This window comes from Aythya marila (assembly GCF_965140915.1).
Source record: "Aythya marila genome assembly, chromosome: 1".
NCBI classification, from domain to species: Eukaryota; Metazoa; Chordata; class Aves; order Anseriformes; family Anatidae; genus Aythya; species Aythya marila.
The window spans coordinates 191597861-191621236 of NC_139042.1; the positions used below are offsets into that span (position 1 = coordinate 191597861).

General features: G+C 36.2%; 1 protein-coding gene across 1 annotated transcript in view; it reads right to left on the minus strand.

Moving 5' to 3' along the window:
* CPNE8 (copine 8) overlaps nt 1-23376 on the minus strand; it is a 104398-nt gene that overhangs the window by 63844 nt on the left and 17178 nt on the right. The window contains exons 3-6 of the mRNA XM_082751856.1: nt 20937-20983; nt 7536-7639; nt 4670-4709; nt 1840-1916 (exon numbers count right to left, since the gene is read on the minus strand). Of these exons, the coding sequence (XP_082607982.1) occupies nt 1840-1916; nt 4670-4709; nt 7536-7639; nt 20937-20983 (268 nt within the window). The remainder of the gene's footprint in view (nt 1-1839; nt 1917-4669; nt 4710-7535; nt 7640-20936; nt 20984-23376) is intronic.

A 23376-nucleotide genomic window follows, 5' to 3' on the forward strand; every position in this document is an offset into this window, starting at 1 on the left:
GCCCGAACAAAAGGCAATAAAGTGTTATGATACTTTTAGATGTAGAGCTTAGGGATACGGTCTAGTGGGGCCTGTTAGTGTTAGGTCAGAGGTTGGTCTCGATGATCTTGAGGTCTCTTCCAACCTAGAAATTCTGTGATTCTGTGTGTGATTCTGTTAATTTGGAAGCCAGAATATCTTTTGGTTGTGTTACAGAGAGATTGTTACATGGTATCTCAGCGCATAGGTTATTTTATAATGTCTTATATTGCTCAGATAACAGTGTCCCATGCAATATTAAGGATTTGATAAGATTCATTAAGCACAGAATGATTCTGTAAATGTTGGGAGATAGCCATGTAAATTAGTGATTGCTAAAACCAGTGAAATAAGGTAACATACCTGTACTATAGGATTAATGTAAAATGAAATGGAAGATTTTATTACTTGAATTATAAAGTGCAATACCTAAGGAACGTTTTTTTTTCATCTTTATACAACATGACAGTTTCATACTCATGGACAGGATAGGAGGTTATTAGTATAAGTAAAAGGATAAAATTTTACTCCAAAGGAAATTTTGTTTTAATCCTAATAGTATACTATCAATTTTGACTGTTTTTTGTTTTTTGTTTTTTTCTGAAGTAAAACTGTGACTTTCTTTAATAATTATGGTGTTACAGGTTACTACCTAATAGTCCAAGTTTTTGATCTGCTCAATATAAAAAAAATAAAGCCTTATGAAGGACAAAGGGATTTAGTAGATTTAGATGATATCATCCAAGTATTTTATTAAAGTATAGAAGGAAAAAATATTTTAGAAGAAAAAAAAATCAATGCAACCAAGCCCCTTCAACTGGTGACAATGTACTTTTGAGAAATTTGAGATGAAACCTATTTAATTCTCAATTGCACAAGTAAGTACTCATGTGCATTTTAAGACTACAGACCCTTTGGACCCTTTGAGATATGGATTCATTTGAACTAATGCCTTCATTTAACCTGAATAGATAAAATGGCTGCATTTTTATAGCAGGGACTCAACACCAAGTGAATTTCAGAGATGGAAATTCTTGAGTCATTATTTGATCTGGCACTGAACTTTAGTTCTAGCTATGTTTTCTAATAAAGAAAAGTTGAAAATGCAGAGCTATGGTCATCTCACAGACATTCCCAAGTATTTTGGTAAAATTCATCAGAAAATAAATTAAAATAAATATTAGCAACGTTACCATGATATACATGTTTCTTGTACTTGAGATCATGTAAAAAAGCAGCAATTTCATATTTTTACAGAAAGGTGATTTATCATAAAGAATTGTGACATCAACTATTTAAATATTTTTTTTAAATATAATATACAAATTCAAAGAAAAGTCAGAGAATAAACATTCATGTTAAATACTGGGAATGATTCTTTTGAAGAAGCAGAAGTCGATTATTTAACCTTATCAATGATATGAGCACAATTAAAACTGCTTCTATTTCATGGTCATACCTAAACCTCGAAGGACAAGAATAAACTGTTTACAACACAAAATAAATAAAAATATTTTTAAATTTATTATATTCAAGCTATTTCTAATGCACAATATACTAAATTTGACAAAAAATATGGATTGGTCGATTCCTTTTGTAATTGTCTACATTGAAATTTAAATTACCATAGTCTCAAAAACTTAAATTACCATCAAAACTTAAATTAAAGAAAGAATTTTACTGTACCTAACAACTCATTCTCTCTTAGAAGGCATGTTTTCCAGTTCTGCTTATCAAGATAACTCACAGCAAAGAAACCCCACACCTCTCAGCTAATGAAGCAGTATGTATTCAAACAACATTCCAGAATGACATACTTACACAATTGGTTTTTCCAGTCTGCTACCCTGTGATCCAACTATTTCTCCCAACGTACAGAACATTTGTCCCAAAAAATCCTGAAAAGCAGTAACAAAAGAACTCAGAAATTGTGTTTTCCACTAGGAAAAAATAAATGTTTTCCCATTTATTTGGGCCTTTCTTCAGGGTAAAACACATTCTACCAAACATTGCATCTTAATAATAATTATGTAGTAATAAAACATAAACCAGACTCACCATTACACATTTCACATAACTCTGGGTTACATTTACAGAAGTAATCCTAATACACTGCATATACTGCTTTTATACTACCTTTTTCTTCAAAAAAAAAAAAAAAGAAAATGAGATGGAAAAAAATGTAAAGCCATCAGTAATATGTCTTTTTCTTCGCCAAACTGCAGCATTTTAACATTGCTCCTTTATGAAGAGACTCTACAGTGATTCTACCAATTTCAGGAAAGTTAATTATGTTGTCAGGAATTCAAGCCTGTGCCGGATCTCTGTGAGCATCCTGGATTGACAGGCGTACACAAGCATTGCTTTAATGACAGACATTATTTTTCAATTTTCTAATTTAACTTTATCACTAAAAATCAGGTAATTTTCATATTCCATTTCCTTGTAACATAAGTAGCACCACAATACGAATGGATTTTTTAAAAAAAATCATGCTGCAGTCCAACTCCTTCACTTGCATATGAAAGCAGCTTGCTGGCTTTATTCTTGCCAGCAACAGTGGCAGCAGGAGTAACAGTAGGATGTGACATTTGTTCACAAACATTAACAAGAATCAAAACACTTTGATCGCTATACAGCAAACCATAACTTTATGATACAGTAGCAAATATCTGTACAAATAGCTCCTGCTCTTCTTTAAGTCCAGGCCACTCATTCCCATCTCTGAGTCACCTTCCCAGCTGTGCTAGTTATAGGTTCATATTACAAATTGGGTCTGAGAACTAATCCCACTGAAGAGGAAAACCACTTTGCAAAAACACATTTTTGAACTGTGTCCTTCGACTGATCTGATACTGTGACACTGTTTCCATCAAAATTAAGTCCTTTAAAATGGCTATGGCTAAAATGCATCTGAAAATACTCAGCTCCTCACTCATTTTTAAAAGCATTCAGCATGATACATTCTAAAACATGCCATGTTCTACACTGAAACCATGTACTCAACGATTTTCTTCTTTTTTTACCCTCACAGATCCTGATATCCATTTATGGTGGTGTTTCTATGATTAATTCCTATTTGTTCCAAAGTCTATTATTAATTACAATTGTTAACTACTATGCTTCTTTGTTTTTGTTTTTGTTTTTTAAATCTCTAAGTTACTATGAACCTAAGAGTCTAATTTCAGGTAGCCAGATTTATACACATTCTTACAGACAGCTACAATGGCAGCTGTCTACTAAAAAAGACTATTCTGCTTACTTCATATATCCATTATAACAATCCATTTCAGTTTCTTCCCATTTTGCCTAAATTCAGTCACCGAGACTGAAATTCTTCAGGTTTGCTCTTTACTATCTCCCCAGATGTTCAGCTGTTATATGACACTGCCCGGTATTCACAAAGAAATAGGTTAACAGCAATTTTTAGGGACAGAAAAGTTGTTATTGCACACCAGGAGACTATACCACGTGAGAAGTCTAGCTAAGCAAATACTATCTGCATGATATTTTTCAGAAAAGCCAAGCTCCCAGTGCATGAATATGAGCTAAGCTCTGCTCAGTCCATACTTACGAACTGTTCAAATTCTTAAGGCCTATGTGAAAGAGGTGAGGGGAATGCAAAAGGCAGACCAACCTTGAGCACCCAGAAAACAATGGAAATGAACTGAAGTGGCAAGACATCTCTAGCTACCATCATTCACAGGGCTCTCAGGATTCTTCTTCATGAGTGCAACATTATATGGCACAGTTTGGATGTCACAGACATACAAGTCTATACAAACTTGTATACACTTCCTCTTAAAGCAAATCTTTAAAAAAAAAACAAAAAAAAAAAAACAAGAAACCAAACCAAAACAAAACAAACAAAAAAAAAAAAACACATTTATATCTTAGGCTTTTGTACTATGAAGTATGTTTCGGGGAAAAAATAAAAGAATTCAGATAAGCTACTTACTAGAGAAGAACAAACAATTTTGGGGAGAGGCTCATGATGCTTTATCCTTGCTCAAGTTAGTATAGGAAGACTTCTGTTTTGTGTGGCTATTCAGAAAATCTTGCCATGATGACAGAAGGAAAACAGTTTGCCGTGGACTTTAAATCTTTACAGTAAGGATATCACAGGAGATGAAAGGCAAGAAGCCTCATCTTTTTACTGTGCAGCACACACACAGAATGTTCCTTCCATTATATTTTCCTCTGCTCCAGATTCTTAAAGGTTCTCTTACCAAAGTCTCCCTGTGTTTATTTTTAAAATTTCACTCAGCAGCCCCTAAATTCTACTCTGGCACCTCTAAATATTGCAGTTGCCATTTAATCTCTTTCAATTTAAGATGCCATGAGCATAAAGGAGTTATACTAATATTAATTGTGACACAATCAAAACATATTTACAATTTTTAGGAGAAGTATCAACAAAATGCTGCATATACCATATGTGAATAGATGTATACATGTGCTCAAATATGCCCTGTACAGGAGGAATGTCATGTAATCCTCATGAGTTTTATACATTTTATAAACAACAATACAAGCTCTCTATTTGTCTCTAAGCATCTGATATTATTTACAGTCAAAAGAAAATAAACATATTTAGGAAAACAAAAGCATTTCAGTACAAGAAAGTGTAATAAACAGGAAAAAAACTTACATGCTTTGATAGGTTAGGACTCTTGGAGTCAACATCATAGCTTTAAAAAAAAAAATAAAAAGAAAAGTTAAATCCAACTTGCCAGATGACAGATCTGAGGACCATGTAAAAATGAAAATCAAACAATTCTTTCACCTACTTCAATGTGTAAAATTTACCACAAAATGACACCTCAATGGAAGTCTCACAAGTAAGAAAGGCAATCATGACAGATTACAGGATTACTGTTCACTACCTATCTGAAATAAAATTGTTTTCAAAGTACAGGCTAGTAAGAGAAATTAATCTAATACTCCTGTTCAAACAAGAAGCAGAATGAAAGCAGGAAAAAAATGAGAACAAAATTTCAAGATTAATCTTTTAGCAGAAAGCAAAATACCTTGTGAACTATTTTCTTTGGTAGTTTTTCTGTTGCTTTATTAATTAAGTAATAACAACTGCCAATAAATCAAATTTCTTTTAGCAAGCATTTGACTTGTTCTTTTCAGGTTTTTATCATAATCTCGTTCTTCCTCCAACTAGAAAATACCATTGTTTCCTTTTCACTATCAATTCAGGTTTCAGAGAAATTACTCTGTGAATTTGAGATAAATTTAAAAATATGTAATACAAGAATCCTTATGGGAGTACTAATCCCTATACTATCAGCCTTCCACCCTTATCAGAAAATCCCCAGTATTATTTTTATCAAATTATACATTCGATTCAATACAAGTAATGGAATTGAAGAAGTATTCCAATCCCCATCTCAGCCTCTAACTGCACATTTCCATTCCCACATTGTGGTATGGAAATCCGTTTGTGTGTGCTGCCACAACTGGTTGTGGGCATGGATGATGCTCTGTGGACCGGATCAGAAATTAGGGGGATGGGAAGCAGAGTGTGGTGCAGCACAGCCAAAGTTGCAGACACATTTGTAAAGAATGACTGCAGAAACCACTAATAGCTGAGTTAAATAATAATAAAAATAACTGCACAGTATCTGGTGAAATTGAAAAGAGGAAAAAAAAAAAAAAAAGATAACGACTCTGAAGGCTAGATACACTAATGAAACAAAAAACTACTTCACTGGCAAAATTAGGAAGAAATTATAAAATATGAACAGGAAAAAGGCTGAAACATTGGCGGCTATAAAATGTATGTAGGTGCTCATGGTCATTTATGAGTACCTCATAAAACAAAGAATCAGAGATATGCCTGCCTTTTTCTTTTTGTTGCCAGAAATTTAAACCCATCAGAACTTTCACTCCTTCAAAAGTAACACTTTGGCCAACTGGAGTACACACACAATTTTGCAAGGAATTTAAAAAGTAAGCTTTTTAAAGATGTTTCTTTCTTGATCTATATCAAAGTTTTAATCCATGATTAGTTACATGAGTCACATTTTTAGCTCAGAATTCTACAATAATTCATTTCCAATCTATCAGAGTTATAGGACTTTGAAGAGAATTCACGGACTCGGGCTATATGGGCAGGCAAGCATTTAAAACTGTCATTCAGCTGTGAGTTCATAATAGACTTGTAGTCACAAGGTGATCTGGAACAACAGTAGAAAAGTCAGGTCTTTCTGTTAAGTACAGAGTATGATGTTTATAGCTTTTTAAAAATAAACAAATAGGATCAAACAGGAGATTGATTTTCCCCTGTCAGGTTCAAGTCCTTTTTCAGATCACACATCCAGAAGTTCTTTACAGATTTCCCTTTCTTTGCCTAGACTGAGCCTAGCTTTCTATTCCTTGGTCATTTCTTTTGGTCTTCACATCTATTGGACCTTCTCCTCCCATAACATACATGCAGCCTATGAGGAGCAACAGATACACAAAATAAGATTCCTATGTGGTCCCAGCTGTTTCTTCATTTCTGAAATGCATCACCTATGCTTCGAGGGGGAAACCTTTATTTTGCAAAGTGACAAGCTCTTACTTAAAGTTATTGTAAATGGCAGGAAATAGTTATACTCAGCAGACTTAATGACATCACATCCAAATTCTAAAAAAAATGGAAAAATAAGAAAAATATCTGCAACATGCTTTCATGGTGAAACAGGTAGCTGATATCTGTGTATTTAATACAATGGAATTTTTTTCCCCTTACTCATCCTTCCAACACTTCTTGTTAACTTACATGTAGGTAGCACTGTGATGTGCTATAGAAGACTGATAAAGCTAAAGAAAAATAAAACATAGTTTATTTTTTGTTTTTATGATACAGGAGATGAGGCTATTCAAGACTATTTTAGTTCCTTTTGCTAGCAACTTAAAATCAGCAAAAACATGGATACGTTTATTAACTTTGTTAATGTCTATTTATCAGGCACCATACCTTTTTTTTACTATAGGAAAAATCAACAATAATGCAATCACTGCTGTATTTATTTTATGCCCTGCCTAAAATAACAATTGATTTGCATTCCAGAAACTCTAGAAAAAAAAATAAATCAAAGAGACTGTAAGAGTCAGTTTGAAGCAACTATTTGGATAAGTAAATGACTAAAGCCTAGAAGATTTAAAGATGGCTTTGCCACAGACTTGCTAGGAGATTTTAGGCAAATAAAGAGGCATTTGTCCTTCTGGATTGCTGTCTACATGATAAAGATGCACTAAATGAAAACTACTTCAAACTACTTTTTAAAAGCAATGATTGTGAGCATGAATACATTTTGACTAGTTAAAACCTACCAATTTCTTAAAATTAAGTCATTATTACATTACATGTTTATTTCTGAAGAAGCAATGCTAAATCAATCATGTTTACTAATTTGTTCCATGTCAACAGATACTATCTCTTTTCAAATTAATTTTGTGCTTTACAAATCTTAGTATGTTTACAGAGATTTTAATATTGGAGTCAAAGACTGTTAACTTACAAATCAAATCGAAGATTCTCTCTTTCTTCAAAGAAGTAGTCCATTATAAATTTTCTTACAAAATCTGGATTTAAAGTATTATCAATTACTTCTGTTCTTCCAAACTGTAAAAGAAAAGCATCAGTTTAAGGCAAGTACTTTATGGAGATGTAATTAAGAAGTCTTGCAAAATCAGCAATATGTGAGATACAGAAGAGCCTATAAAAATTTCTCTTCAACAGATGTCATGAAAGAGAATGACTATGTTCACATGAATAGATCAGTTATCAGAGGATGAAGATAGAGTGGCAGAAGTCCACATATTCCAGTGTGAAGAGTGGTGCACACTCTGTATCGTATGATCTAAACTTTATAAACATCAGTCCCCAAAGTCCATCAGAATCCACAAAAATTTTAGAAGGAAATTCAGTAGCATAAAAATCCACTTTTTCCTCAAAAAAGACAATAGCAAGCAAAAGCTTACATAGACCGCTTATTTCAGATAAATTTAAATATTAGCTAGTTTAGTTCTTGTGCTGGAAGTGAATCATTTTTGCACTATCCAGCTCTTACTTCACCTCAGTGAAGTAACTACATTTCCTCTCTCTGAGCTTTCTGCAAAACACTTTTTTTTTTTCCCCTTGGTGTTTACACCAAGCTCTTGACAAGCAGAAAATATTTTAGTTTAAAAAAATAACTTTTGATTGACTTCAGTTCATAAACATCACAGATATAAATAACAGGTCATAAAATATGAACATTGTGTTTTAGCTGTTCTTTCAAGCCACTTTCTTTTTGAAACAGAAAACAAAACAAAAAAGGATGAGTTAATGACATGAGCATTTCATTTTGTCCTACATATTGAAAATACCAAGACATTTTAATATAGCCTACTGAAAAGGTGGTTGACACTTTTCTGAAAGATCATCATTAATAATCCTCAAAACTGCAATTTGTGACTTCAAACTTTGAATGAGTCAAAGACTGCCAACCTCTTCATTGACAGGACTGAATTAAATCCATAAACATGGATAAAGAAAGAATATAAAGACAGCAATTTTCTTGTAACTAAAGTTCTTTTAAAAAACTAAAAAAGTTTAAGAAAAACTTTCTAGGAAAAGTTTATCACAGCTGTGAGTGTAGCCATTGCACAGACCCCTCAGTCTCCAACAGGAGCCTCCCTACCCTGGTCCCTGAACACCCAAGTGAATGGATCCTCCGCTGTCACTTCCTCTCAAAACTCAGTAATCTCCTTTTATTACTTGATTCTTATTAAAATAAAGCAGTAAAGAACTCCAGCCACATTATTTGTGTGCTATAAAGGAACTCCATTACTTTCAAATACCATTTTCTTCTTCAAATGACTGTCCGTGCATTCACTCAAACTGCAGGGGTCTGACTCCAAACACCACTCATTCACATGGGTCATCTGTACCTGAGAGTGTGACTGCCTTGTGAAAATCAACTACCCACCTCAGGTACAATAAAATATTCAACAAAAGTTAACACATCTTCAAGACACAGCTCTATAAAGTCTCAGAAACAGGAACAGTCCTCTGAAGTGTCACAGTGGTGATTTGCATCTTTACAGAGTGTGCTTGAATCCTGTAAGGTACTTTCACTTTTTCTATGCTGTGAGAGGTTCAGTTGTGATGATATTCAGAGATATCCATATTCCAGCACTTCCCATGAAAGACAGAAAAGCAAAACTATCTTCCTGATGAACAATATCCTCTCCAAATAAAAAGACAAAGAATATTTAACATGTAGTGTCAATTAGTATGCCCCTCTGCCAAGACTTTACATCAGTTCTTAAAACCTATGTAGTATGGTTTCCTGACCTCACTGGAAACTTGTTTGAGATCCCCTGCAAAGCTTCTGAGCATGTCTTAAAACAAATTGTTTAGAAAGCAGGATCGCTCATGAGCAATCATTCTCCTAAGCCAAAGCAGTAACTATGAAGAGGGTAAGCACTGTGCAGAAGTGGGCAGGAGAAATCTCCAGAAGCTCTCCAGAGTGGTGAAGATACTGGATATTCAAAATGATCTCCCTGGATCTCTGAAGAGAGGGCTGGCATTTGTGCACAGGATCCTGGAAACAGATCAGAACATGAACAAATAGCTTAATCCTTACAGATGAAAGAAGTTACTCTCTTGCGCAAAGACTCAAAACATCCTCTGAAATGCTTGAATAAAGTTGACAGGTAGAGTGCTGAAAAACAAACAAACAAACAAACAAAAAAACACTCTCTTGAACCGAAACTGGTGACTACTGTGGCCAAGTATTTATGAATGAGCAATGATAGCAGCACAGGAAAGCTGGTGTTTCTATAGGAACAAGTATGGCTGGAATATATGCATGGCTAAAAGGCCTTTCTTTTGCCTTTGAATAACAGCATTCAAATTTTTACATACAGCTGAAGTCTTCAATCAGCTTCCAGGTCAAATAAATCTCAGTGTTTATAAAGAAAATCTTCCCCTGTCAACTGAATGCTTTATAGCATTCAACAACACTGGAGCCAGGAAAAACTGAGAGTTGGAATGGCTGATGAAATATGCAGCAATATCTAGGCAATTGGCACTGTCTGAAGTTGTGCACTAAGAATAAGTAGCCACTCTCTGACACAAGCATCAAACCAGGAATGAGAAATGAAAACAATGGGGTCATAAGGACCATCCATTTTGCAGTTCTGAGCAAGAATACATCATCTGAGTATTTTTTTTTCCCCTGGCGCGTCCTATTTCTTGCATTTGCATTCTCACAGCAAGCTGGCCACGTACTCTTAAACACTGGAATCAGCCACAAGCAGAGGAGACTTACACTTAGCATTGAAATCTGATGAACACTCAGCTACTCAAGAAGGAAAAGACTCGGGGCATTCAAAAAGATGTGTACCAGACCCTAGGATGAGCACACTGTAACTTGCAAAGCTACCTGAGGCACAGCAGGTAAGTAAAGAGTACTTACTAAGTTGCATCTCTCATGCTCTGTCCAATAGAGTCAGATGCACATATGCAAAGATATTGATAAAGATATTTCCTAGTATGTGCAGATTTAAGTATTAAGTCGGCCTGGGAGACCCCTTAATCACGAGGTTATTGAAATCCTTTAAACGCTCAGATTAGGGCAAGCTTGAAGGAGAGTAAGGGGATCTTTCATCATGTGGGGCCTACTTCTACATACACGGAAGACAAAGAGGAACATGAAGAACACAGGCAGCTGTAACGTAGGTACTTTCTGCTGCCAAAGTTATCATTTAAATTGAAAGATGTGAGCTCAGAGGATCGACTTGTCAAGAGTCCCTTTAGGGGTACTCACAACCCTCTTGACAAACCTCTGGCTTGACACCTTCATAAACTGATAATTTTCTGATGTAATACTTCTTGAAACAGTAAATGCAGTTTGCATGTACAGTTTGCATTTGCAGTTACAGCTGACTTTCAGAGAGCCGTTCAGAGAAGAACAAAATTAATGGCTAAATAAAACAGACAAAAATCACAGAATACTTGAGGTTGGAAGGAACTTGGGGAAAAATTATCTAGTTCTATCTTCCTTCTCAAAGACAGATCAGCTCAAGTAGGTTGCCCAGTCAGGCTTTGAGTATGTCCAACTCTGAAGACTCCACAACCTCTCTGGGCAACCTGTTCCACTGTACATAGTAAAAATAAATAAATAAATAAAATCTTATGTTTAAACATAATTTTACCACACATTGTCTCCTGTCCTTTCACTGAATACAGCTGAGAATAGTCTGGCTCTGTCTTTACTCCCTTCCATCAGGTATTTATACACATGAATAAGATGTGAGCTTTCTCTTCCCCAGGTTGCAGCAAGGGCAGTGTCTATCTGTTTACTTAGGTGATAAGTGATAGGGCACTAGGAAACCGTCGCAGGTTGCACCAGGGGAGGGTTAGACTGGATATTAGGAAGAATTTCTTCATGGAGCATTGGTCAAGCATTGGAACGGGCTGCCCAAAGAAGTGGTGGAGTTCTAGTCCCTGAGTTATTTAAGAGACATATGGTCGTGGTACTAAGGGACATGATTTAGTGATAGGACTCAGTGGTCAGGCTGATTGTTGGACTTGATGATACTGAAGCTCTTTTCCAACCTACATGATTCTCTGTTTTTATGAATAATGTGGCTGTGGATCTGGAAGAAGAGTTCTGCAATGAGAGTCAGATGTGCCAAAGACTGGAAGGTGGATAGCTGGAGAGAGTCCTGAAAAGAAAACTGGCAAAGACAGTAAGGTCAGCAAGGCCCTGTCCCTCCTTGCACTGTTCTGGACTTTACAAAATAATGAAATTAAGACAGAGCCCACTCTTGAATAAATCCCTCTTGCAGGAGTAGGAAGCAAACAACTCTATACTTGACAAACCGAAACAAAATGCTCTCAGCAATTTCAGAACGTAACATTCACTTGAGGGACAGTACAGGGACTCATACCACAGAGAATCAAAAAATCAATACGGACTTAAAATGTATGACCCTCACTGTCTATGCACAGTTCATACAATAAAGGCTGTTTGCTCTTCTGTTCAATTGCCCATTCCCTGAACATGCAATCCTCAAACATGAGGCTGTTCATCACCCAAGGGTGCAATCCTCAAGCATATTCCACACAACTCTAAGCCTCAAGATAACGCTTTGAAGACCTGAATTTCACCGATCAAGAAATTGCATACACTGCTTTTATAATGCTTGGCTGAACACGTAAGAGAGAATAGCCTCTGCACCTCAGGCTTTAATGTAAAGGTCTGCTGGCTAGCTCACTGGATGCTACGAAAAATGATCTGTAGGCTGGAACATCTGGCATGTGTCATAAGCTTGGTGCGCTCAGCTTGGAGAGGATAAGGGAAGATCTACTGACACTACCACCCTCTACTACCTAAACAGCACTGTAGAAGACAAAGCCAGACAGTTCACAGAAAACATAAAAAAGACAAGATGTTTCTGTCACCATTTACAATAAAGGAAATTATGATGGGGTATAAGGAAACAAGCCTCCCAGAATGAGTGATTAAGCTCTGGAATGGTTCACCCAGACAGCCGTGCAGTCTCTGCCACTACAGAATTTCAAACCTGATTTGGGAAAGGCCTTGAGCAACCTGACCTAACTGTGAAGATGGCTTTGCTTGGGTCAGGAGACTGAGCTAAACACAGCAGAGGAGTTGGAGGCTCAGTAACACAGAGGTTCCCTCCACCTAAATTATTCCATGCTTATGTCACATTTCATATCTTGGGTTGTTAAGTTTTATAGTTCCATTAGAAACAGTTCTATGTATGAATTAGAAGAAAAATGTTACTTCAAAGGAAAATTTTTAATGTCTTAAAATCATGGCTAAATGTCAGTTAATTTTTTCAAACAGTAAAATATAAACTTATAAATAGCTTCAGTCCCTTCAAAACTGCATTTTTTCAGTAAACAATATTCCACTTAAAACAATAACCAGTTACACTTGGGAAATCTTTTGGACTTGATTTAAAATGCATGACAGAAGCCTATCAGTGAAAGAAGATAAATATGCAGTATCTTGATGATTAAATCAGACTGAGACCAGAGGAGGCCTGACAGAATGCCTGCTATGCTGCTGCCTTCATAATAAAATTGTTAAAAAAAACTCAAGAGATTGAATTCAGTGGCAAAGCTAACTTTTCTTTAAAATACTTTTAATGACTTTTCTTACATGAGGCTTCAGTTTTTTGGTCTGTTTATTTTTTTTCCAAGGGCTACTTAAACAGCTCTGTAATATTAAAGTAGCATAACAAATTACTTAATTGTCAAATTTTATCTTATAGATGACATTGAAATACTGGCCTCTAAAAATCATCAGTCTACACTTTTCAGCTAAACAAAACATCATCTTCTTAAATCCCTTTTGCCAACAAAGTATAGCTTTTTTAAACAGAACAGGTTATTTCTATAATCCGGTGACTTACAGCTAATAGCATAGCTGCTAATTAATTAGCTCCCCTCCTGGCCTAGTTTCCCCACTAACAGCTGTGTAAAGCTAAAATCTTAATATGGCCAACAAGCAAATAGTTTTAGAAATGTCATTCAGGTGAGTAAGAAAATCGATTTAACTATTTAAAGGGAAAAGAAATTCAAGAAAAAAAAAAAAAAAAGAAAAAGAAAATTATTCATTTTTTGGATTGGAGAATGAATCTTTGCCACCTCCCAGTGTAAGATTTTCTGGTAGAAAGACAGAAATTTTGTTTATTTATTTAGTCATCTGATTTTTTACACCACCTCAATTTAGTGATCCAATCCTAGAGGCTCTGAGGTTAATGTAAAATCATAGCCTTCATTGCAATATTAGAATTATAAAAGACTAGGAAGTTAGGTGTCTGTTCTGTATTTCTCAATCAAAAGATATGAAATAACTTCTGTAACTCTGAGGTCCAACCTAACCATCTGCTCAGAACTCTCTGAATTAATTCTTACTTCAACTTTAAGGCTGTGACTGAACTTGAGAATAATATTTAGTAAGACATCTTTTCTCGGTTTTTAAAATTTATGATGTTTTACCACAATTACAATAAAGTTGTTCCAATAATTAATTATCTCTGTTCTGAAAAAAATCCTTCGTTTTTTTGCCTGATTTTATCTCATTTCCTTTTCCATTTCTTGGATCTTTTTATAACATCGTTAGACAGAAATGTTTTCCATTATGAAATTTATGTTCATAGTGGTGATATTAATAGCTGATTACAATTATCGTTAATTCGCTCTTTCATTAGGCAAATAATTTGATCTTAAGTTTTTTAGTGTGGCATATTTTATCTAGTCCTTCAATAATTCATTACTCTTCTCCCTCGTCTTTTGACTTTTAAACATCTTGCCTGAAATATGAACAGTCAGAACATCGTATTCTATTAACAGTTCTAGGAAAATAACTAAAGAATGCTTTAAACTACCACTAGGTTCTTGGCTCCGGTCTAAATGGTTTTTGAAAATTCTTTAGGAAGCTCCAAGTAACAGTCTCCACTGGAAACTTGCTCCACAAAATGGTATATGAACACACAACAAAAAATAATCCTAATCTCAGAAATTATTATCCAGTTTCACAGTATGTGAACAGAACAAATAAGGAACTTGAACTGGGAGAAGAAACAACAAAATGATCCTGTTACAATTATCACCAATAGCCTCAAATCATGAGGATTAGAGGATACAAGGAAACAAACAATTCACAAGTGTGCATTGGGTTTACATGGCAAGTGTTTGGTAGCTGCTGAGGTTGTGCCTGTGAGAAGAGCCCAGCATCTCTCCCATGTCAGATAGCGGCCAGCTCCAGATGAATTCAAAAGGGACCTGCTGCTGGCCACAGCAATGACAGTGAACAATGTTGGTTGGGCCTCTGGGAGAGCAGATTTAAGAAAGGGGAAAAAAAAATATATCTGCTGCACAACAGCAGCTGGGAGAGTGGGGAGTGAGAAGCAGCCTTGTAACCCCCAAGGTGAGTGCAGCAGGAGGGCAGCAGGTGCTCCAGGCAGGCAGCAGCAGTTCCCCTGCAGCCTGTGGAGAGGCCCCTGGTGGAGCAGGCTGTCCCCCTGCAGCCCATGGGTCCCACATGGAGCAGATCTCCACGCTGCAGCCCCCGCAGGGGTGGAGGAGCCCCCGGTGGAGCAGGTGGATGTGGCCTGGAGGAGGCTGCAGCCCATGGAGAGCCCCCGCAGGAGCAGGGCCCAGGCTGGAGCTGCAGCCCATGGAGAGGAGCCCACGCAGGAGCAGGGGGTCTGGGGGGAGCTGCTGCATGTGGGGGACCCATGCTGGAGCATGGGGGATGCTGGAGCATGGAGCATCCTCCTGGGGGATGGATGGACCCCACGGGACGGAGCCGTGTGGGAGCAGCGCTTGAGATACTACCTGTGGGCAGCCCCCACAGGCTCAGTTCGGGAAGGACGGCATCCCATGGGAGGGACCCCACGGGGAGCAGAGCAGGGAGCGACCGTGAAGCAGCAGCAGAAATGAAGTGTCAGGGACTGGCCACAGCCCCCACTCCCTGTTCCCCTGTGCCACTTGCGGAGAGGAGGTGGAAAAGCTGAGATTGAAGCTGAGCCTGGGAAGAAGCAGGGTGAGGGGAAGGTGATTTTAGTTCGCTGTTAGTTTCTCTCTGCTCTAGTCTGCTTGTGATAGTTAATTGATAGTTAATAAATTATATTAATCTCCCTATGCTGAGTCTGTTTTGCCCATGATGATAACTGATGAGTGATCTCCCTGTCCTTATCTCAACCCTTGAGCCCTTTCCATCGTATTTTTTCCCTGCTTCCCTTTGAAGAGGGAGAGTGAGAGAACGGTTGTGGTGAAGTTCAGCTGCCCGGCTGGGTAGAACAATCATAAAGTGGCAATCCCACTACAGCAAAAGCATAGTCATAAAATGTTCTACAGTGTGTTTATACCAAAGGAAAAATAATTATTTTTATATATAAACTCATAGTAATTATCAGAAAAACAGCAAGAGGCTTCTAACACATGCAGGCATTTGTATGAGACCTGTATACTCCATGTACAAATGATGGTGATTTCTAAGCAACACTTTTTAACTAATGGCCCTCCAATCCTAAGTATGTAAAAAACAAAACGGATTCATAGTGCTTCTGCACTTTGGCTTTTTTCCATGAACTTGAAAGGAAACATGACTTCTTTGAAAGGAAGATGGCTTCTTCCCTTAGTCAGCTGCTTCTTTTAAGAACTCTGCCAGAGAAAGTTTTTCAGTGAATTGAATATCACACAATAGGAAAATTTCTTCTTTCTTCTTTCTTGGGATAGTGTAGGCTTCCTCAGTGCTCTCTGTTGTTTGCTTCCATGTATTGAAAAGTTTTCTATGGAGCTGCTACACTACATTCCTACTGATGTCTCAGCCCTCTGCTGAAGAGGAGACAAGCAATCATTGCAAATAAACTTTCACTAGTGCACTTAAAAAGACCTAAATCACAATAAATGTAAAATATAAAATCTATAATTTATATAAATTTTATAAGTTTACAAAAATGTCTCATTTTCTTTAAGACAGACTGAAATCTACATAGGAAGACTCAAAAGCATATCATACAGGGTACAAACAGTAATGAAATTGTAGATGCTACAATGAAATACATAATTACCAGACACATGACTAAGTGTTCACTTTGAGCAAAATCAATTAGATTATATAATACCTTATGGTAGAATGAGAGGATGCACTCATCTTGAAGGTCAATTTATTAACATAATGACTTAATTATAATTTACTAATAATTAATTGGTTTTATTATTAATATTACAGAAATTTATTGATTTATTAGTACATAGGAAAGAAAGCGTAAGAATAAGCAGCCAATTTGCTGGATGAAAACTCCTTGCAAGCACTCAACAAGTTCCTATGATTGACCCTTGCAGTACAACACAAGCCTAAATGATCTGGAACAAGGACTGAAATAATAAAGGGACAAAACAAATAGATTTTTAAGGAATTGCACATATATATGAAGAATTTAGAGAACTGCTTGTATATATAAAGACTAGTATGAAGACTCTGAAAGTATAAAGACTGTAGACAATTTTTCATCCTGAGTGATCAGACAATAAAATGGTAGATGAAATTCCATATAGATGAATGAAACACTACATGAACATGGGGAATACAGACTAAATACAGAATTTAGGATGGCTGAATAAGCAATTGTGAGCACATAAAGGAAGAAGTCTTTCTGTTGATAAACTGTACAATATAGGGACTAGGTACAGCTAATGACAGAGTATTTTTTCATTCCTTTACATCTGGCCACCTTTGCTATCAGGGGATCAGTTCCACCACAACCTTGCCTCATCTCCTTCACTCTTAATTTGATGACTCAATCAAAACAGAACCTTCGTCTCACCTCTAGCATACTTCATACAAATCAAAAAAAAATAATAAATAACAATAATAACATGAACAGGATTAATGAATAGGAAGGCCTAATGAATGAGAAGCCATGAAAAAATTCAGAAGACACAGTGGAAATTTACTGAGAATATAAAAAACAAAAACAAACATTTGGCAGCTCGTGAAGCTGGAAGTCAGCATGATGAGGACCAGCCAGAGATCTAACTTCCAGACAGGTATACAAATTTAGTTTGCATCCAATGCATTCTGACAGTGGGTGCCAGGGGCTCAGAGCCTTGCTCTATGCACAGTTTCTTAACACTTACCATGGGTGGATAATGCCAGTAAAACTGCAGTTGGTAGAGTATTTCATCAATTCTATTATTTACTTAACATTCCCCTTTGAAGTGCTCTCTCTAGTTTTCAGAAATAACATCCTCTTTGAAATGAAGAAATTCACATTCTTCCAAAATATTACTTAAGGCTTCTGCAGATAACAATAAGTAAGTTATACTTTACCATATTTGAATGTATCTTCACAAAGTAAGGGGAAGTAAATGTTTTTAAAACCAAAGCTCAGATTCTGGTGATGTATTTGTTGCCAATTACACTAGTGGACACCTGATGATCAACCTACAAGTGATAACAGATGAACTGTTCTGAAAAATAACACCCTACTAAACTGAGAGCTAAACATTTTTATTTTTCGTTTGGATCTGGTGTGCCAGAATAACACTGGGTAAAACACTAGAATCTGTACTGCTCACAAACAGTAGTCAGGGCCCAGAAAACATCTACTCAGAAATTAAATGAAGGGTTCAATTTAATGATTCTACTGAATCAACTTGAATGTCTCAGTTGAGGGGGAAAAAAAACACACGCTGGTAGGACAGAGTGCTAGGGAAATTATGGAGATTATGAAATGATTTACTATGTTTATGATCCCTGAGTATTTTTCAAGTCTGAAAGAAAATCATTAGCCAAAAGAAAGAAGACAACTGTGGATAAAAGGATATGGAACAGAAATGAGGTGAAGTATGTTGCAATGACTGAACACCATTCCTTAATGTCTACATGTATCATCAGGGTCTTAATATTTGTCTCACAGTTTTCTCCACACAGTTCCAGGTGGCTTCTACCTCTACAAGCTAGTAAAATATCAAACAAGTATTTTAATGCAACAAAATGGACACATACACAGAGTTTTGTTTAAAAACACAATATTACTGCATTCACCACAGCAGACAGAAAAAAAAAAAAAAAAATAAAGATGTGGTTACCTACATTATCTAACGCACATTATCAACTAGTCTTCTATCTATCCCCATATGTTTTACCACTGATATAAATATCATACACCACAATTTACCACTGATGTAAATATCATACAATGTAATTGCATTACATTAAATGCAATCCTGACCCCATCCCTCTACCATGCCAGCCTCTGAATTTTGACTGTCATAACAGCTATTAGGAATAGGATTCTACTGAACTGAACTTTACATCCAACATAGTCAAAAGCTATCGGCACTTAGAGGCATTTCTAAAGAATGATTCATCTGGTCTACAGTGGACATCTAAATTAGATCTGATGAACTGCCCTCAAGAGTTATCTTTTGCCATTAACCATAAATAGTTTAAACAGTCAACTGAGTTGTAAATACCTATAGCTAGATAACAGACAAGATAGAGATAATTATGCCTTAAGAGGGAAAATAAGCTAAGAATTTCTAGCTACTGACATGTTGAAAGTCTGTTTTAACCCCTGTAGCTCCTAAACTGGCATATGATACCATAACTACATGCCAAAGGGCATCATCTAGATGAGACATTCTGTAATCAGTGAGAAGACACAATAAAAGCACATTATCTTACTTTGCTTTGATCAGGAAGATAAAATAGCAGAAAACAATATAAAGCTGGAAGATGGTAGCACACTTCACTGGTTACAAACTTGGATCTATGAAAATGGAAACCAGATGGAATTTTTTCATTCACAATCTCCTAACGCACCTCACAACTGTCTCGTGGAATATCTTCCGAGAAAGATGGTAATATTACAACTCAACCATCAGGACAATTACTATAAGGAAAATGCTTCATACCTATTTTAACAGTTACATCAGAATAGAATGAAAATTTCACAAATTACACACCAACCTTAGACAACAACAAAAAACAGAATTTCTGACAAAAACCTTTTAATCCTAGACCAAAAATGATCTGGATCTTTAATAGCAGCTTAAGCTTGACTACCAAATTGCACCAAGCCATTTAGGCACTCAAATGCCTAAAGACGCCTGTTTTCAGAGTTACCTATCCAGACATTCAGAGGTCTATGCATGTCCACTACATCTGCCTATTTAATTAAAAACAGTGAACTCCCATTTAGGGTCTTCGAACTAACATTTCTTCACACAAATCATCAGAGGAGTGTGATCCTGTAGGCATACTGAAAGCATGTCTGGTACACAGTTCAGAACAAGAGAGAGCAGCTATTTAACTATAAACACAGTAGATAAAATGCTTCACATGTTGCCCAGTCATATGAGCTTTGTCCAAGATGCAGACAAATTCAATTTTCTCAGCTTGACAGAACTGAAAGCTATATTCACTATATCTTTCAGCAAAGAAAAAATATGTTTCTCCAGCCAACTAGCAAGGACAGCAAAAATAAGGAAAGAGATCTGGTTTCTGTGGCCTTGGCCCTTCCGCTGGAATTTTTTAGACAGTAGTAATCGCATAAAATATCATTTCTGAAAACAAGAATATCAGGGCTCCTTGTGCATTCCTCTCTTGGCTCTTTACACATGGCTACACAGTGGCACGCATACAGTGAACAGTACAATCAACCATCTCTGTAAGGCAGCTAAAAAGCACATTTTATCAAAAGAAGGAAAAGATGACCACCCTTCCTCCAATGCTTCTCTTTCAAGGAATAATATTAAGGAAAAAGAATTAGATGACTCAGCACAGGGAGACAGTTCCAGGCTGTGTATGTTGATATTCTGCAGTTATCCAATTCAGAGATGTTTGATTTACGTTCTTAAGGCATATTTCTCCAGTATTTACATGGATAGGCTAAGAAGACAGTGCAATCTATGTATAACACCATCCCTCCTTTTTTGCCTGGTAAATATTCAGCCACACCTAACTTCTCCCAAACAGTGCACAGGAAAAGTAGGTCTCTACCACACCTGTGGGTTAGTTTTGATGACACTAAGCATCACAACAGCCAAATCTTCCCCTAGATCTTGCGCTGCTTGAGTATCTTCCTCTCGTTATTCACAAACCTTGCCTGGATTGATAGTTAAGTTTGACTTCACAAAACTCATGGAGAGTGTAGAACAGGAAACATGTATTTTCTTGTATTTTGCTCTCCCTTTTGATGGACATGTGGGTACAGATATGAAAAGTGAGAATAATGTGACTGGATATTGCTTACTGGAACATAGGATTCCCATTTTTTAGCATGGCTTTCAAGAGGCTATGACATCAGTTTTTCTGCCAGGGCAAATTACCAGCATTAAATACACCCATAAAGTTTATATATACCCATGTGTATCTTACCTCTCTCCATTCTTTGTTTCCAATGGCTTGTGTGTACAAAACACAGACTGTGAAGGGAAAAAAAAAAAAAAAAAAGGTTTGGTCATTTTCAGAACTGAATGTATTTTTAAATTAAATAAGCTGATTTTGTTTTGCTGTTGAAATTATTAACTATGACAATCAAATAGTAACGTTTCCCCTCAGTTTTCAGTACGCCTACCCAGATCAGTGACAATATGGTCTAGTTGTTGCTGCAATGAGCTAATAAATAGTGTGGTTCTAAAATGGGAGGTAACTTTTACGGCTGACCTCCAGTAAATCACCTAAAATCCTTAGAAGTAAAATTACATAAAAGCAGATCTTCATTAAATGTGGATGGTCTGGATGGCCTAACTATCCTGGTTAATCTAATGCATAATTACTCTAAATTATGCTTCTTTCAAGAGATGAGAGAATTAAAATAAAAACAAATGAGGTTCCTACTAGAAAAAAAGAAAGGAAATGAAAGGGGAAAAAGGAAAAAATAATTTCTCAGGTATTCTTCCTCAATTCTGCGACAAATTATTCTCTTATATGTAAGTATCTTGCATATACATCATTTTTAATTAAAACCTAATAAAAATAGAATCTATGATACTTGTCTACCTAAGCTGTGTTTGAAGCATCAAGCAGCACAATCCCACTGGCTTCACGGTGCTTACAGATCTGTTCTTCTCCTGTTCTAACCCACCACACATCCATCTGCAGCTCCCCTAACAGGGGTTGGTGACAGAGGTAATACACTGATTAGCTGTCTTCCATACACTGTTACAAGCACCAGTATATGTGTAAATCATTTGCACTTGCAGTAATGTAAACTTTATTTTCTGCAGTTTTGAACTACTCGTAGCTAGCAATTTGAAAGCAATTTTAACCTGAAATTCTCACCCTTTCCTAAATAAGGGAAAGACAGACATGCGAACACTTTTCTGTGACAAATTCTTCTCCTGTGCCAATCATTACTTTTCAGCACAAGGTTAAAAATAGTACTATTTTGGGTTGCTGCCTTGAACAATAAAGGTAGAAGCCTGGCTTCATTCTCGATGAAGTCAGAATCATAAACTGACCTCAGAAGAAATGAAGGCAAGCTTCAAACTATGTTTTCTTCTTACTTGGAAGGCATTTGCTCCACACTAAAAACATATCAGGCAGTAGTGAATAAGAGGAAGAACAGAAAATAGCAAGTTCAATATTTTAGCTAGACATAGAAGTTAAAAGTTAACACATTTTTTTTTTCAAATAAGATGTAGAAGAAAAGAGCTTTTACAAAAAAAAAAAAAAAAAAAAAAATCAAAGTCATTTGGGGATGTGTCTGTCTTTCTACATTTACTTTAAATGAAACCTTGGACAATCACACTCCTAGCTTTGGTTCCTGCTTATAGAAGGATGAATCCAAAGCTATGAGCCTATTACAGCTCTTTGGAGTAGATTGCTGAAATGTATTACATAAAGAATGAAGTTAAATGGGAAAACAGAGTGAAACGGAAGCTATAAAGTCAGCTGTGGATGTATCTAAAGGTTACTGAATTAGTGACTAACCTTTGTATCTATTGAGATCCATGCCAGGATAATCCTGCCAGATGACCGAAGTGTTGTCAATGGAAGTTTCCGTAAATAAAAACAATCTAAGAAACATTCTCTGGAGATAACCCTACTGCTAACATAAAATCATGTAGTCTGTCAAAGATCCCTTCCACTTTCCCCACTGGCAACTCTTTTTTAAACTAATGCTACCGGTTCTGCAATGATAAATATTTTCCAGTCTTCAGTGTTAGCTTCCAAGAATGCAGATGTCTTACTAATTTCAAAAGCTGATATAATTGTGTATTTTGTCCATTTTGCCAACACCTTACATCTAAGTTTGCAATTAAAATTTTCTCATAACTATCACCCCGGTTGAGAATACAACTGAAATTCATCTGGGGAAAAAGCCACTCTTTACAGATAATGTGCACTTTTGCTATTCAAATATTTCTATTGTCTACTCTTTTCTTAAACATAATCATTTTTCACCATCGATTTCCTGCTTTACTTTTTGTGCTACATCCTGTCCTGTGTATTAGTGTTAATACAGTAAATCAAGTAACAATTGTGCATTGCAGCTGCAGAACAGAAAGAATATTAAAAAATGAGAGGTTTAATATTGAGGAGAAGAAAGCAACAATACAACTGTAAAATACCCTCTACTATCCAATTTTCAGAAAAGAAGCATTCTGGCACTGCCTTATCTCCCAGTTTATGAAGCCAAATGAAAGAAAAGCTATGAAAAAAAAAAAAAAATAATAATAAAAAAAATAAGATTAATGTTGGATAGTTTTAGTCTCCTACTATGGTTGATGGATGGGAGTCACAACATGTAAAAGGGTTAAAAAATAGTAAAGCTTCACCTTAAAGCGAATTCAATCTCACTCTATTTCTACCT